General features: G+C 41.4%; 1 protein-coding gene across 1 annotated transcript; it reads left to right on the forward strand.

The window, feature by feature from the left end:
- Positions 1 to 1,173: 1,173 nt before the first annotated feature.
- On the forward strand, positions 1,174 to 14,362 carry LOC131105556 (phospholemman-like). The gene is made up of 8 exons (XM_058053761.1): positions 1,174 to 2,045; positions 8,623 to 8,682; positions 9,657 to 9,686; positions 9,981 to 10,004; positions 11,973 to 12,047; positions 12,128 to 12,164; positions 12,273 to 12,316; positions 13,654 to 14,362. The coding sequence occupies exons 2-8, from the start codon at positions 8,646 to 8,648 to the stop codon at positions 13,671 to 13,673; spliced, it is 267 nt and encodes an 88-aa protein (XP_057909744.1). The 5' UTR covers positions 1,174 to 2,045; positions 8,623 to 8,645; the 3' UTR covers positions 13,674 to 14,362.
- Positions 14,363 to 14,565: the final 203 nt, after the last annotated feature.

Raw genomic sequence — 14,565 nt, forward strand, 5'->3', positions numbered from 1 at the left:
TTATTCTGCCTTTTAACTCAAACCCGAACTAAACGCCTGTGGTTTCTGGTGCTTGTGCATCCCATTTCATTACATTACACCATGACACCATCAGTGTAAAATACTACATATCATCACAGCGTCTTTGTATACGTTTTCTGAATGGCTTATATTTGTATTTTAGACAGGGGCGTCACTAGGTTCTGAGGACAGGGGGGGCTTAGCCCCCTGGAGATGCACAGGATATGAATGAATGTATAGTAGACATTCCAAAAGATCCAAAAAACTAATAAAGGACAAAAACCGGGATATAACTTTCCCACTTTTGGACAGATTTAGTAGAGATACTCAATTGTTTTAGGCCACCATTAAATGTACACAAGTACACACAATATACACTGCAAAACCGCTGGACAGTGATCAATTATATAATAATCATTATTATATTATTAATTAGCCTATTATTATTACTATAATCATTATTTTTCTTCTGATTATTACTACTACTACAAGTACTAGTAGTAGGCTAGTATTATTATTATTGCTTATTAGCCTGCTTTTGCCCTATCATATGAAATTTTTCTGAGATTTTTTTTGTAAAAAAAATCAATAAAAAATTTGATAAAAATCTATAAAAAATATCAAATTATTTAGGGGGACTTAAGAACATTAGGCCTATTTTAGGGGGTCTGAAGCCCCCCTAAAATAGGCCTAATGACACCACTGATGTTGGACTTTTTTTTGTTGCCATTTTAATGTTTAAAAATGCTTCATTGAACCAGAAATACATACAATTTCATATTTTTTGTGTACATTGTGTACACGGGCCAATAAAAAACAAGCCAAGGCACCTTGACCAGACTTTGGATAACCCTGCTTTAAATGGTGGCGATTTAAAGTCAATAGTTGTTGTTTTTTTGTGTGAAAGCGTATCTGTTTGTCTCGGCATTGACCCCATTCCGTTCCTAACCTTATTGTGAATGCCCGTCTCTAAGCATCCTCACAATAGCCACCGTGCTAATAGACGCTTTCTTTCACAGACAACAAGTGCAGCAGGAAGCCCAAGTAAGATTTTTGTCCCTCATAGTCCACCGAATTATATTGTTTTATAAACTGTCTAATGCTAATTGCGCCCCGCCCTCCTCTGTGGCTTACCTCCCATTGCAGGAAAGAAGATGACAGCAGTGAAATCTGATATGGAACCTGACAAACCGGTTTCCTGGTAGAACAGCAGACAGGGGAAGGGTGGAGATGAAGGGTGGGAGGTCTTTTGGAGGAAAACACACCATCTCAGTGAAACCTGCACAAAAAAAATTGTTAAAGAAGTCAATGTGCATCCCAATACCATCATCCATGTTCCTTGAGTTGTACAGAGGAATGATATACAACTGACATATTAGAATGCATGAATTAGCTACTATTAGCTACTATTAGCTACTATCACTATTAGCTACTATTTAGCTAATTAGCTACTATTATTGTTTGTAGAAGTAACTTAAATGTACTTAAATGTGGTCAAACATTTCAATCCTGAAAACATGTTCTAATAAATCAATAAAACATGTTTGTTTTGTTTTCAACAGAGTAATTTTAGTGTGATACTGTATTGACTTTACTGCATTTTTTCCAACTTCCCTGTCCTTCGACCACCAATATTAGCATCTTTATCATCACATCACCTTTATCATAACAAAGCATAATAGTCGGTAACCGTCACAACAACGGTAAACGATATCTTAGCCTATCCTTCACTGAAGCTAATCAACCCCCTGAGCAAACTTTTGACATGTTCTTTCTCGATAAGCAAACACAACATCGCCACTCCTTCTCTTCACTGGTAAGCCCCGATTCAGGACCAGCGTACACGCCCCTCGTGCGTGTCCTCCGGCGCTCGTGGCGCAACCGAAACAGATCCGAGATCAGAACTCTTGTTTGGCTTCTCCGTTGTAAAAAGCCTTGCCAACCTGTGGAGCATTTCAGTGGAGAAGGGTGTTAACGCACCGAGCGGTCGACCGGGCTCACTTTATTTGACATTATCTTCGTTTTAGGACTTCAGCTCGTCAAGGGTGAGTTTTATCGAACACATTAGTTTCCGTGTTTCAAGCGAGTTTATCCTCTCAAGACTCAGGAAATATGCTAATGAATCTGTGCATCTTTTTTTTATATAAACTCAGTTGTACTCATTTTAGCTCCTTGTGTTCAAACACGTCTTCTTCGCACTCACTCAACTGGTTTAAAACTGTTTTTTAATCAGAAACATTTTTAAAAAGTGTCAAATATATTGTATATGCTGTATGTAAAACCTGGCATTCAATATTATTAAGGGACACATGTAGTAAAATGTATCCCAATAAATGATGCCATACTAATTGTGTATATTGCTGTTCCATTGCTGTTGTATCCTCCGTGTTTTGCGTGTGTCCGGGTGTCCTGTGTGAAAAGGCCACCTGATAAAAGCAGTGCTGATAACATTTGGCTACTATGTGACACAAGGACATAAATGAAGTACATAAATATCCTTTCTTGAGGACAAATATTGTTATCATAAGGGCTGTCAAATAATTTAAAACATTTTTTATCGATTAATCACGGTTTGAAAATTAATTAATCTTGATTAATCACCACGGATTAACATCTCCAAATCAAATTAATACAACCGCATTAGATACCTCTTTAATACGAGCAATGTGGGGTTGCATTCAAAGACATCATTTAAGATAAATGTACTTGTTTTCAGTGTATTTTACATAGATAAATACAGCAGATTTATAGCAGATTGTCCATTTGTATTAAGAATTATGAAGTGCGTGTAATTGTTGTTCTCGGCACACTAATGTACTCCGGCACAGTGCTTGGGAATGACTGTTCTGTTGATTCATCCTGACTAATGCTTTCCATTATAAGATGGGATATTTTCTAAATGGCATTTCACAGTTCGTTCTTAATGGCGACTTGAAACCACACAGGAAGTTTTTTTTTAAATTATTAATACTAATACAGCACAGAATTAGATGATGAATGTAGAATCTCGAGGAAAATAAGTACGGCTCCATTCTCTTGTATTAGTTTTTCCACACAGTTCCACCCACTAGGGATGCTCCAAACCATCAACCACCGATTGTGTGTTTGTATTTTAGCCATTTTCATGCTTGAAAATGCTTAATTTAGGAAAAATATGCATGTTTTCTTAGGCCATACTCCACCATGAAGCATCATTTATTCAGTAATTAATATTTGCAGTAATATTTGAGATGTGTGGATACTATGTGTGGATGAAATACCTGTGTGAAAAGGATAACATGACATCTTGTGGTTGTAGAATAACATTTGACTCGTTGGTGTGACTCTCATTATTGACATTATTACTCTTTAACATTTCTTTCTCGTCCAAATTTGGACATTTGAATGCACCCCGGCTCCTTTCAAGCGACTACGGTAGATGGAGGATGGGAATGTGGGAGGATGAAATGGAGAAAGGGGTGACAGACAGACAGAGTTGTCTTTCCCATCCCAGGCGAGACAGACCCGTTGTTCTTCTCCCTCTTTGCATGACCGCAGACTTAGAAAAAAAAAAACAAAAGAAGGGTGAAGCCGGTGGCGAGGAGAGAGGGACCTTCAGAGGACTTTTTGTAGTGACCTGCACTGGCTCCTCACCTTTCCTTGCATCCTTTTGGCGCCTCGCAAACACACTAAATTTAGAAGCTTTATTAGAGAGGAGGCCATTGATTTATTTTCAGGGATGCACCCGTGACCTTCAAACCATCTTATATAATTTGCTAAGGTGCATGACCACACCCATCCATCCATTTTCTATGCCGCTTATCCTCACTAGGGTCGCGGGTATGCTGGAGCCTATCCCAGCTGTCTTCGGGCGAGAGGCTGGGTACACCCTGGACTGGTGGTCAACCAATCACAGGGCACATATAGACAAACAAACAATCATTCACGCTCACATTTGGGAGTCACCAATTACCCGGAGTACATGGAGATAAAGTACACACAACAGGGAATCAAACCCAAGTCACATGTCAGTAATGTTACCACTGAAGTAAAAAAAAAGAAGCAAAATCTTCCAATGCTGACATTCATTCATTCATTCATTTTCTACCACTTTTTCCTCACAAGGGTCGCGGGGGTGCTGGAGCCTATCCCAGCTGTCTTCGGGCGAGAGGCGGGGTACACCCTGGACTGGTGGCCAGCCAATCACAGGGCACATATAGACAAACAACCATTCACACTCACATTCATACCTATGGACAATTTGGAGTTGCTAATTAACCTAGCATGTTTTTGGAATGTGGAGTACCCGGAAAAAACCCACGCATGCACGGGGAGAACATGCAAACTCCACACAGATGATGCCCGAGGGTGGAATTGAACCCTGGTCTCCTAGCTGTGAGGTCTGCGCGCTAACCACTCAACCGCCGTGCCGCCCCAATGCTGACATGTGTGTCTTATTTTCTATTATTATGTCTACTATAGTGAATAGTACAGTGTAAGAATAACTATAGGGGTGTTATTTAATATCTAGAGGGCTCTAATAGAAGAATATTTAGAAGGTCTTAACTAGGTTTTTTATGTTTAAGAAAATGTTCCATTCATAAATAGGGATTCACTTATCACGGTTGGGTCTGTAATAAATAACAGTGATAAACGAGGGACGAGTGTACTTGCATTAAGATAAGCACTGACCCAAACGACTTTTGTTTGGTTTGTTCCATCGTCTAAGTCGAAGTGTTTTTACGTACTTGTTACTTACTAGTGATGACTGCTGGTCTGAAACTGTCGGCATTGACGACCTTGTATGACCTTCACCGACTTCACTGGCAATACCCTGGTTACGTGTTGGAGCACATTTGTGGCAGACCACTCCTTCATTCCTTGTCAAACTTTGCCTGTGACTTATGGAAGGGCGCTGTGATGTTGGAGCTATACACCGAAGAGCATACAAGCTAGCGCTGCGTTGTGTGACTCACTGCCTCAGTATGCTCCACTCCCTCTTTCCGTCTTTCCTATGACCGTATCCCTCCTTCCTCTCCTTCCCTTCCCATTTTTTCCTGTCTCAAACCGTCACTCACTGAGTTTTTTTTTTTTATGTACTTATATCAGCTAGCTATGTCTAAAGGGAGTCCTTGAAGTGAAGTTTAAGTTCAACTTTATCTCAGCCTTGTGTCAAAAGCCGGAATTCGGTGCTGCTAATTTCGGAATAAACATGTCCCAGAACAACAGCTGTCTTTGTAGCGTACGACAGGAACACACACATGCACGCATACCGGTGGGTGTGCAGTATTCAAGTGGGTGGGTGTAATGAGGGAAAAATAGAAACAACAATGTGAGTCAGACGTTGTGTGCAACATGTTCCATATGGTGTACACATAAAGTTGAGTATGCGCAAAAAGTAGTAAGTATGTACTTGTAGAGTTTTTGTGTGTGTGTAAATGACCTCCATTTTTATCCAATTACAAAACAATTGTGACATTTGGTGTTGATTCTGAAGTGAATGTTCTTTCCACTCGCCGGTGTGACTCTTTTCAACATGTCATAGTTTGACGATAAGCGCCTTAACAAGTCAAATGTTACATAAAGGCTCCTCTGTTGACCTTTCCCCCACTGCCACTCATGCATTTGTTTGTGGTTGCCGGTCATGGGAGTTGAAGGGACTCCAACCCAGACTCGTACATAAGCGTATTAAAGTATTGTGACAGCCTCGCCCGATTGTGCAACTTCATGAGGAGAGTACATGAGAGCGGGAGTGGGTACGCAACGCCGCGGTTGTACCGTTTTGATGAACACGCCGCAACATGTATATACACGGGTACGCTCTCATCTGGTTTGTGTCTTCATTGTGGAGTTGTGTGACATCATCACGGATGAATCGGCATTGAATTGAAAGAACAGTACCCACACTGGTGTTGTTCTCGTTCTATTGTTGTGGTCGTACAGTGCCAGTTACCAGTTCAGTGTGTAGTTCCTCCCGTCGGGTATCGTATCACCGTAGTTGTTACGCCAAGCGAAGCATGCCAAATAGTGTGCAGTTAGTTTATTCTAATACTTTTTAGTGACTGTTCGAGTATGAGCATGGGCTTGGAAGAGATGAATGAGAGCAGAGAAAAGGAGATTGAAAGAAAAAAAAAGGCGCAGCATAGAACAGAAAAGTCTTTATCCTGGGACCACCAGGCACAGCAAGAGAAGTGGCTCCACGGGGGGATTGGAGGCCAATGGGAGGACAATGTAACCTCAATGGCGTCTCACTGGCATTTTTATCATTTTATCATTTTTGGTAGTTCTGTGGTTGTCATCACATTTTTATGCTATTGCCCGTATCCTTCTGTGGTTGATTTCCAGGCACTCCAGCATCCTCCCGCATTCTTAAAATATGCATGCTAGGTTAAGTGGGGACTCTAAATCAAGGGTCGGCAAACTACGGCGCAGGGGCCACATCCGGCCCGCCAAGTGTCTAAATACGGCTCGCCCGTTCTTTCAAAAGTACAGTAAACCTCGGATATATCGGACTCGGATATATCGGAAATTCGCTCACAACGGACAGATAAAAAAGAACCAATTTTTCTGTAATGCATTTCCAATAAAAATTCATTGCATATATCGGATTTTTTATAACGGATTTCGCCTATTTCGGACAAAATCTCCAGTCCCGTTCCAATGCATTTCCATTAAATTTCCCTCGCATATATCGGATGGCCGCATCGTGGCGCTCCGATTCGCCGAATCGTGACAGGCCGCTATACGACGTCATTTGCAGCGTTTGCAGCGTTGACTGCGCGTCCAGGTACATTGGAAACATAGTCAAGGAAGTGCCTTTTTATAACGGATAAAATCCGATTTACGCATATACCGGATATAAATCCGATATATGCGTAAAACGGACATTTTCCGGTATACGCATATAACGGATTTCGCTTATATCGGACAAAACCAGTGGGAACAATTGAATCCGATATATCCGAGGTTTACTGTATTTAATTGAAACTTAACATAAACCTTGCATCATGGCTTGAGTCAACCTTTTAATGGTTTAGGTAGCTTTTTATCAATATGGTTATTTGACATGGCTGCGCGGCGGTCGGGTGGTTAGCACGCAGACCTCACAGCTAGGAGACCAGGGTTCAATTCCACCCTCGGCCATCTCTGTGTGGAGTTTGCATGTTCTCCCCGTGCATGCATGGGTTTTCTCCGGGTACTCCGGTTTCCTCCCACATTCCAAAAAAACATGCTAGGTTAATTGGCGACTCCAAATTGTGATTAAGGTATGAATGTGAGTGTGAATGGTTGTTTGTCTATATGTGCCCTGTGATTGGCTGGCGACCAGTCCAGGGTGTACCCCGCCTCTCGCCCGAAGACAGCTGGGATAGGCTCCAGCACCCCCCGCGACCCTCGTGAGGAAAAAGCGGTAGAAAATGAATGAATGAATGAATGAATGTGAGTGTGAATGGTTGTTTGTCTATATGTGCCCTGTGATTGGCTGGCCACCAGTCCAGGACGTACCACGCCTCTATTTGATCTCAGGCGCCATCACTTATACCTGCCTACATTACACTTCTTTGTCCTTGCACTATCCCACGCCCGCTCACCCTTGAGGTTCACCTGCAGTTTGCCCCCCTCCCCCTCCCCTCAGGGGGCTTCTCTTCTCCCCCTGCCCTTCTCTCTCCTGTTTCACTCTCTGTCTCCTCCTCATCGACACTCCTCGGTGTTTACATATTCTCTCCTGAGGTAAACCGTCCTCTAGTGGTTGTTGGCTTGTTTCCCATACGCAGCATTCCCGTCGCGTCCTGGTGGGTTGCTGTGGTGAGGCACCAGGAGAGAACATTTGCCTCGCTCTTCTTTTCCTCCTCCGTTCCAAGTTTGAAATAACAGCAGCAGATGCTTTCTCTCTCACATTGTCCTTTATTTCTATACGACAACTTTTACACAGTTATCAATTGTTGTGCACAACAATGGCATAAATTCACATACATATCTGTAGATCATAATCAGCCATCGGAATTAAGAGTACAGGTATGGATAACAAGCGAGTGCATGTTTGCAGACGTTATCAAAGTAAAAGCATATAACGATGGAAGTGCTGCATGGAAACAGGCGCAGGTGTGTTTGCTCTTAAGTGAGCAAGAATCTGCTGAACGGAAAAGGGCAGCAGTGGAAAATCACTGCAGTGATGCAGAAGGTGTTTGCTTGACTTTGTGCTGCGCCGTCGTCGTTGTCGTTGCATAGACACGGAAGACGGGTCAGGCGCACCGTGGAATCTAATTGCAGTTGTCACAAACCGCTTTTTGCAGTAATAATGATGTAAAAGCACAAGTCGATACACTCTAATATTAAGAAAATAATACGATTAAAATGACACGACAGACAAGAATAACCTTTGATGGGTTAGTGCAGTCTAATAATGTTTTTATGGATTTTTGTGTCAGCTGGGAAAAATAAGTATTGGATGGCAGCCCCACATATCTACGGCATATGCATTATTCATATTTAATTTAATACACCCATACTTTAAAAGACAAGGCTTTTACATGATGTAAGTGCAAAACATAGAGTATGTTGAGCTAAGATGCATACCAAAAATGTCCCTGTGTTAATTAATTGCAGCTAAATGCTAATATTTGATATGAATGTTTCTCTTCTCAGGCAGAACAACAACAAGTGAGAAGATGTCAAAATCCTGTGCTTTGGTGGTGATGATGACAAGTGAGTAAAATGTTACCCCAGAGTATGAGGTTTCGTGAGGTGCTGGAGCCTATCCCAGCTGTCTTGGGACGAGAGGCGGGGTACACCCTGGAACGGTCGCCGACCAATTACAGGGCACATATAGACAAACAACCATTCACACTCACATTCATACCTATGGACAATTTGGAGTCGCTACTTAACCTAGCGGGCGGCACGGTGGTTTAGTGGTTATCGCACAGACCTCACAGCTAGGAGACCAGGGTTCAATTCCACCCTCGGGCATCTCTGTGTGGAGTTTGCATGTTCTCCCCGTGCATGCGTGGGTTTTCTCCGGGTACTCCGGTTTCCTCCCACATTCCGAAAACATGCTAGGTTAATTGGCTACTCCAAATTGTCCATAGGTATGAATGTGAGTGTGAATGGTTGTTTGTCTATGTGTGCCCTGTGATTGGCTGGCGACCAGTCCAGGGTGTACCCCGCCTTACGCCCGAAGACAGCTGGGATAGGCTCCAGCACCCCCCGCGACCCTCGTGAGGAAAAAGCGGTAGAAAATGAATGAATGAATAATTAACCTAGCATGGTTTTTGGAATGTGGGAGGAAACCGGAGTACCCGGAGAAAACCCGGGGAGAACATGCAAACTCCACACAGAGATTGCCAAGGGTACAAAATCCTTCTTTTTTACTAAATATCTGCTAACACAAAAAATGCTAAGTATCAAAGTAACATAAACACTTGGAAGAAAACACAAAACTTACCATAGGAGGTGGAAACGGGAACGAGAAGAATTCCAGAAAACAGGAAACTGTTTGATGGGGATGATATCGGCCGATACCGATTGATCAGAGCGATTTATGTCCTATTGATATCAGACAATTTACGTTGTGTAAAGTCTGCGTTTTATCTGTTGACTATTTGATTTGTCTTTTTACTGTACAAGACCCACAAAATGTCTCCAAACTAATGGTGCTTCTCCCCTTTGATCTCTTGCAGTCGTCTCACTGGTGTTGGCTGAAGAGAATTGTAAGTGCGCTTGATTTTTACATCAAATGTTTTCTGGATGTCAACTAACTTTATGTAATTGTTTAAATGTCTCCATCCCCGAAATTGCCACTATATTGTGTTCTAAATATACCAGAAAGTAAACCTTGCAGTGTCTGAGCGTGATGGTCAATCATTACTGAGGGAACACAACGAGGACATAGTGTGTGCTCGTCTTACTTTGTACTGTTGACTCGATAATGTCACTCTTTGATATTTGGATGGTTGTACCTGCCACTCATGCTAACATATGACCTACTTTGTTTCTGTCTACAGCTGAAGATGACCCATTTACCTTTGGTAATGTATTTGTTTTCTACCTACTACTTTCTAACAAAGTATTTATACATTCATTTATTCATTTTCTACCGCTTATCCTCACGAGGGTTGCGGGGGGTGCTGGAGCCTATCACAGCTGTCTTCGGGCGAGAGGCGGGGCACACCCTGGACCGGTCGCCAGCCAATCACAGGGCACATATAGACAAACAACCATTCACACTCACATTCATACCTATGGACAATTTGGAGTCGCTAATTAACCTAGCATGTTTTTGGAATGTGGGAGTACCCGGAGAAAACCCACGCATGCAAACTCCACACAGAGATGCCCGAGGGTGGAATTGAACTCCGGTCTCCTAGCTGTAAGATCCGCTAACCACTCGACCGCCGTGCAGCCGAGTATTTGAACAGTGTACCTTTACGCACCATCACAACCAATTTGACAGTCATTTAGCGTAGCTTATTTACTTCCATGGCAACACTCGGGAAGCAAGCATGAAAGGTGCTGACGCAAGTAAATAAAACCATCATTATGCTGAAACTAAATAAGCCTCACAGAGTTGATGAAATATCCGAAAGCAAACAAAAAAACGGGAAGACTGCATTGATGAGCTAAGTACCAACCGAAGGCCTGGCAGACCACCAACAACCAGCGAGAAGAAGGGTTCATAGAATTCACAGGAACACTTGTCGAGAATAGGGGCCTCCAAGCGGTCGCTCTCGAGCTACCTGTAGCTTGCCAGCCGCTATTGAGTGGCTCATCAAAGGGTCAATGAATATTTACTCTGAATTCAAACATTATGTTTCTACTTCCGGGTAATGAAAGATGACCAACAGTTCGTAAAGACCGTGACTGCGGCTGCAGTGTAAATAAAGTGCAATTTGAATTCTTACGCCACCTGGCTGGCAATCACAGGGCACATATAGACAAACAACCATTCACACTCACATTCATACCTATGGACAATTTGGAGTCGCTAATTAAACCTAGCATGTTTTTGGAATGTGGAGTACCCGGAAAAAACCCACGCATGCACGGGGAGAACATGCAAACTCCACACAGATGATTGCCGAGGGTGGAATTGAACCCTGGTCTCCTAGCTGTGAGGTCTGCGCGCTAACCACTCGACCGCCGTGCCGCGCCAATGCTGACATGTGTGTCTTATTTTCCATTATTATGTCTACTATAGTGAGTAATACAGTGTAAGAATGACTATAGGGGTGTTATTTAATATCGAGAGGGCTCTAATAGGGTTAAAAGGATATTTAGAAGGTCTTAACTAGGTTTTCTATGTTTAAGAAAATGTTCCATTCATAAATAGGGATTCACTTATCACGGTCGGGTCTGTAACTAAATAACAGTGATAAACGAGGGACGAGTGTACTTGCATTAAGATAAGCACTGACCCAAACGACTAGTAACCGCACTTTTGTTTGGTTTGTTCCAAGTGTTTTGACGTACTTGCCACTTAGTAGTAATGACTGCTGGTCTGAAACTGTCGCATTGACGACCTTCTATGACCTTCACTGACTTCACTGGTTAATACCCTGGTTACGTGTTGGAGCACATTTGTGGCAGACCACTCCTTCATTCCTTGACAAATTGACAATCCTTGACAATTTGGAGTCGCTAATTAAACCTAGCATGTTTTTGGAATGTGGGAGGAAACCGGAGTACCCGGAGAAAACCCACGCATGCACGGGGAGAACATGCAAATTCCACACAGAGATGACCGAGGGTGGAATTGAACCCTGGTCTCCTAGCTTTGAGGTCTGGTTCTAATACTTATGAGACAAATCTAAAGGAGAAAGACCCACATACGTTTGCCTAAATGTGCCCTGCGATTGGCTGGCAACCAGTACAGGGTGTACCCCGCCTGTTAGGCTGGGATAGGCTCCAGCACAGCCTTTCCCTGATACTCTCATCCATGGATATGCACCTCTACGTTTCCGTATCAGCTGATGGAAATCCTGATTTTCTTTTCACAGACTACCACAGACTCCGTGTTGGAGGTCTGATTTTAGCAGCTGTCCTTTGTCTCATTGGCATTACCATCCTTCTCAGTAAGATGATGCGTGATACACACACACACACACACACACACACTTTCTTGAACTGTTCTAAAAACGGAATTTCTCTTCAGGTGGCCACTGCAGGTGCAAGTTCAAGCAGGACAAACGGTGACACTTGCAGATGAATTCTTATTTCTATTTGCAAAATGTACCATGGCCAAAAACTGAAGTGCTTTTTGTTGTCTTCTGTGTTTTTTTTTTTGTGCTTCACTGCAGGAGGAGAGCAGGAAGCAACACTCAGGCTATGCTGGCTGAGCAAGGTAACGTATACACAGCTATAGATGACAGATCATGCCGCAGTTTATATTTATATTTATATTTATATTTATATTTATATTTATATTTATATTTATATTTATATTTATATTTATATTTATATTTATATTTATATTTATATTTATATTTATATTTATATTTATATTTATATTTATATTTATATTTATATTTATATTTATATTTATATTTATATTTATTTGGGCAAATACACGAAGCACCACAGTGCATCTCCCACACCAATCAAAATACAACTCTCCATTATTTATATTTGTATTCAGCTATCTGATCACAAGCCCAAAAGGAGTAGGCTGAAGCAAAAGCTTAAAAATGCCGACCCCTTTTTGCCACAGTCTCGTTTTCTCCTGTTATTATTATCATTGTAATATTATTATTGTTATTATCATTATTATCATTATTGTTATAATCTTTATCATTATAATCATCATTAATATTACCATTTTCATCATTATAGTTAACATTTTTTTGATTTTTTTTTAATTATTTAATTTTACAGACTTCATTGCTTCTTGTAGAGTGCAGTATCATTCCATCGGTTATTTTCTGAAATCCGCAGTATTTGTGTTTTTATTGTCAATTTATTAGCCCACTTTTTTGTGACATTTACATATCATTTTCTTCATTGCATGTGTCTAATCTTGAACTTGAGACTGTGTCTGAACAGGTGACCAACCCAAACATCAGTATCTTCTTGTTAAGCCCTACCTGAGGTTTTTAGACGTGTTTATTAGTTTGTGTGTGTCTAGTCTTGTGCATTAAAAAGCAAGGTTTTACCGATGACCAGCAGCTCTAGCGCCAGTCTTCACTTGCCGTGCCTAATCTGGGTTTTTTTTTTGTATTGTATTTTATTGTATTGTATTGTAATGGTTGTTATATTTTGAGGTATATGTAGATAATGTGTTTAATGTTTTTTTAAATGAGTATTTTAAATCACCAGCTTTCTTTGTTTTATCATCAACAACCAATTGTTGCAAACTCAATTTTTGAAGCAATGATGTACTAAAGTTTGAGATCAGATTATGAACACAACAATAACCTGTGCGTATACTCGGGCACGGCAAGATACTCCACTCTATTCCTGATTAAATATTGGCGATTACACCACCCATTGGCCATCCTGCCAAAGTCTAAAGTTCTGTCCATCTATCCATCCATTGAATATTTTGCTTTTTCTTCTTCTGAGCAGCAGATTAGGGGATTTGGAGCATGACTGCATACATTATCATAGAATAATATATTGATAAAGATGTGTGTACCCGAGACTTTTTATCCATAACGCAAGTGTCTCGCTATTTGTCTGCAGCTCGTGGCTGTGATTGCTAGAAGATGACAAGAAAAACAATGACTCCCAGAAGTCAGATCCTGAGGAAGCTGCAGCGTTCGAGACCCATGCAGAGGCTTTTTCATTGTTCCAGGAAGCAACAGGAGGTTATAAAAGATGTGGGCCTGTTGTGATTTATTTGTGCCTGACAACTGCTCTGCAGCCCGCTGTTCTATATACTCTCTCACACACACACACACACACACACACGGACATGAACACGCTTATAGACACACAAACCTAGCACCAAAAATGTTCTTCATGTAGGTTGTGTCAAATGTATCACAGTGCTATTTGTAGCTGTACTGTATCTGTGTGTGTAAGGTTGTTGAGCTCGCCTGTAGATGTTAATTACTGCAAACAGCCTAACACGTTATGCATATATTCATGTCAAATACAGCGAATAGAAGTGAATAGTCGTGTTAATAATTTATGGTGATCATCTTTTTAGTTTTGTTGAACATTACGGTGAACGGCAGTGCAAAAACACAGAATCTGTCATGTTTAGGTTATTAAATAATCTTTGAAATCACAATGAAAACGTGTTACATTCTTGTGTTCTTCTTTTGCATAACCAGGACCATATGTTGTATGTTGTGTGTGATATGTATGTCAAATATCTGATCTACAGACATAAACACACCAACATGCAGTGGTAGATGTTCATTAAAGGCTTTACTGCATAACATGACAGTTGAGTAATACTCATTAATATACAAACGTGTCCATCTTACTTCGTGATAGGGGCCTGAATGAATACAAATAAAGACCAAATTGTTACTCGGGCGCCATCTAGTGGCTGAGACATCTACCTGCAATAACAGTTTAGGCGGCTAGTACCTTCAGTACGGGTCAAACACGTTGATGTGTTGAATGAGAACGTGTGATGCTAGC

Source organism: Doryrhamphus excisus, chromosome 17 (genome assembly GCF_030265055.1).
Source record: "Doryrhamphus excisus isolate RoL2022-K1 chromosome 17, RoL_Dexc_1.0, whole genome shotgun sequence".
Classification (NCBI taxonomy): domain Eukaryota; kingdom Metazoa; phylum Chordata; class Actinopteri; order Syngnathiformes; family Syngnathidae; genus Doryrhamphus; species Doryrhamphus excisus.

Coding starts and splice junctions, on each gene's coding strand:
- LOC131105556 (XM_058053761.1), top strand. CDS start 8,646: ATGTCAAAATCCTGTGCTTTGGTGGTGATGATGACAA. Junction 10,005..11,972: donor AGATGACCCATTTACCTTTG/GTAATGTATTTG, acceptor TTCTTTTCACAG/ACTACCACAGACTCCGTGTT. Junction 12,048..12,127: donor TGGCATTACCATCCTTCTCA/GTAAGATGATGC, acceptor ATTTCTCTTCAG/GTGGCCACTGCAGGTGCAAG.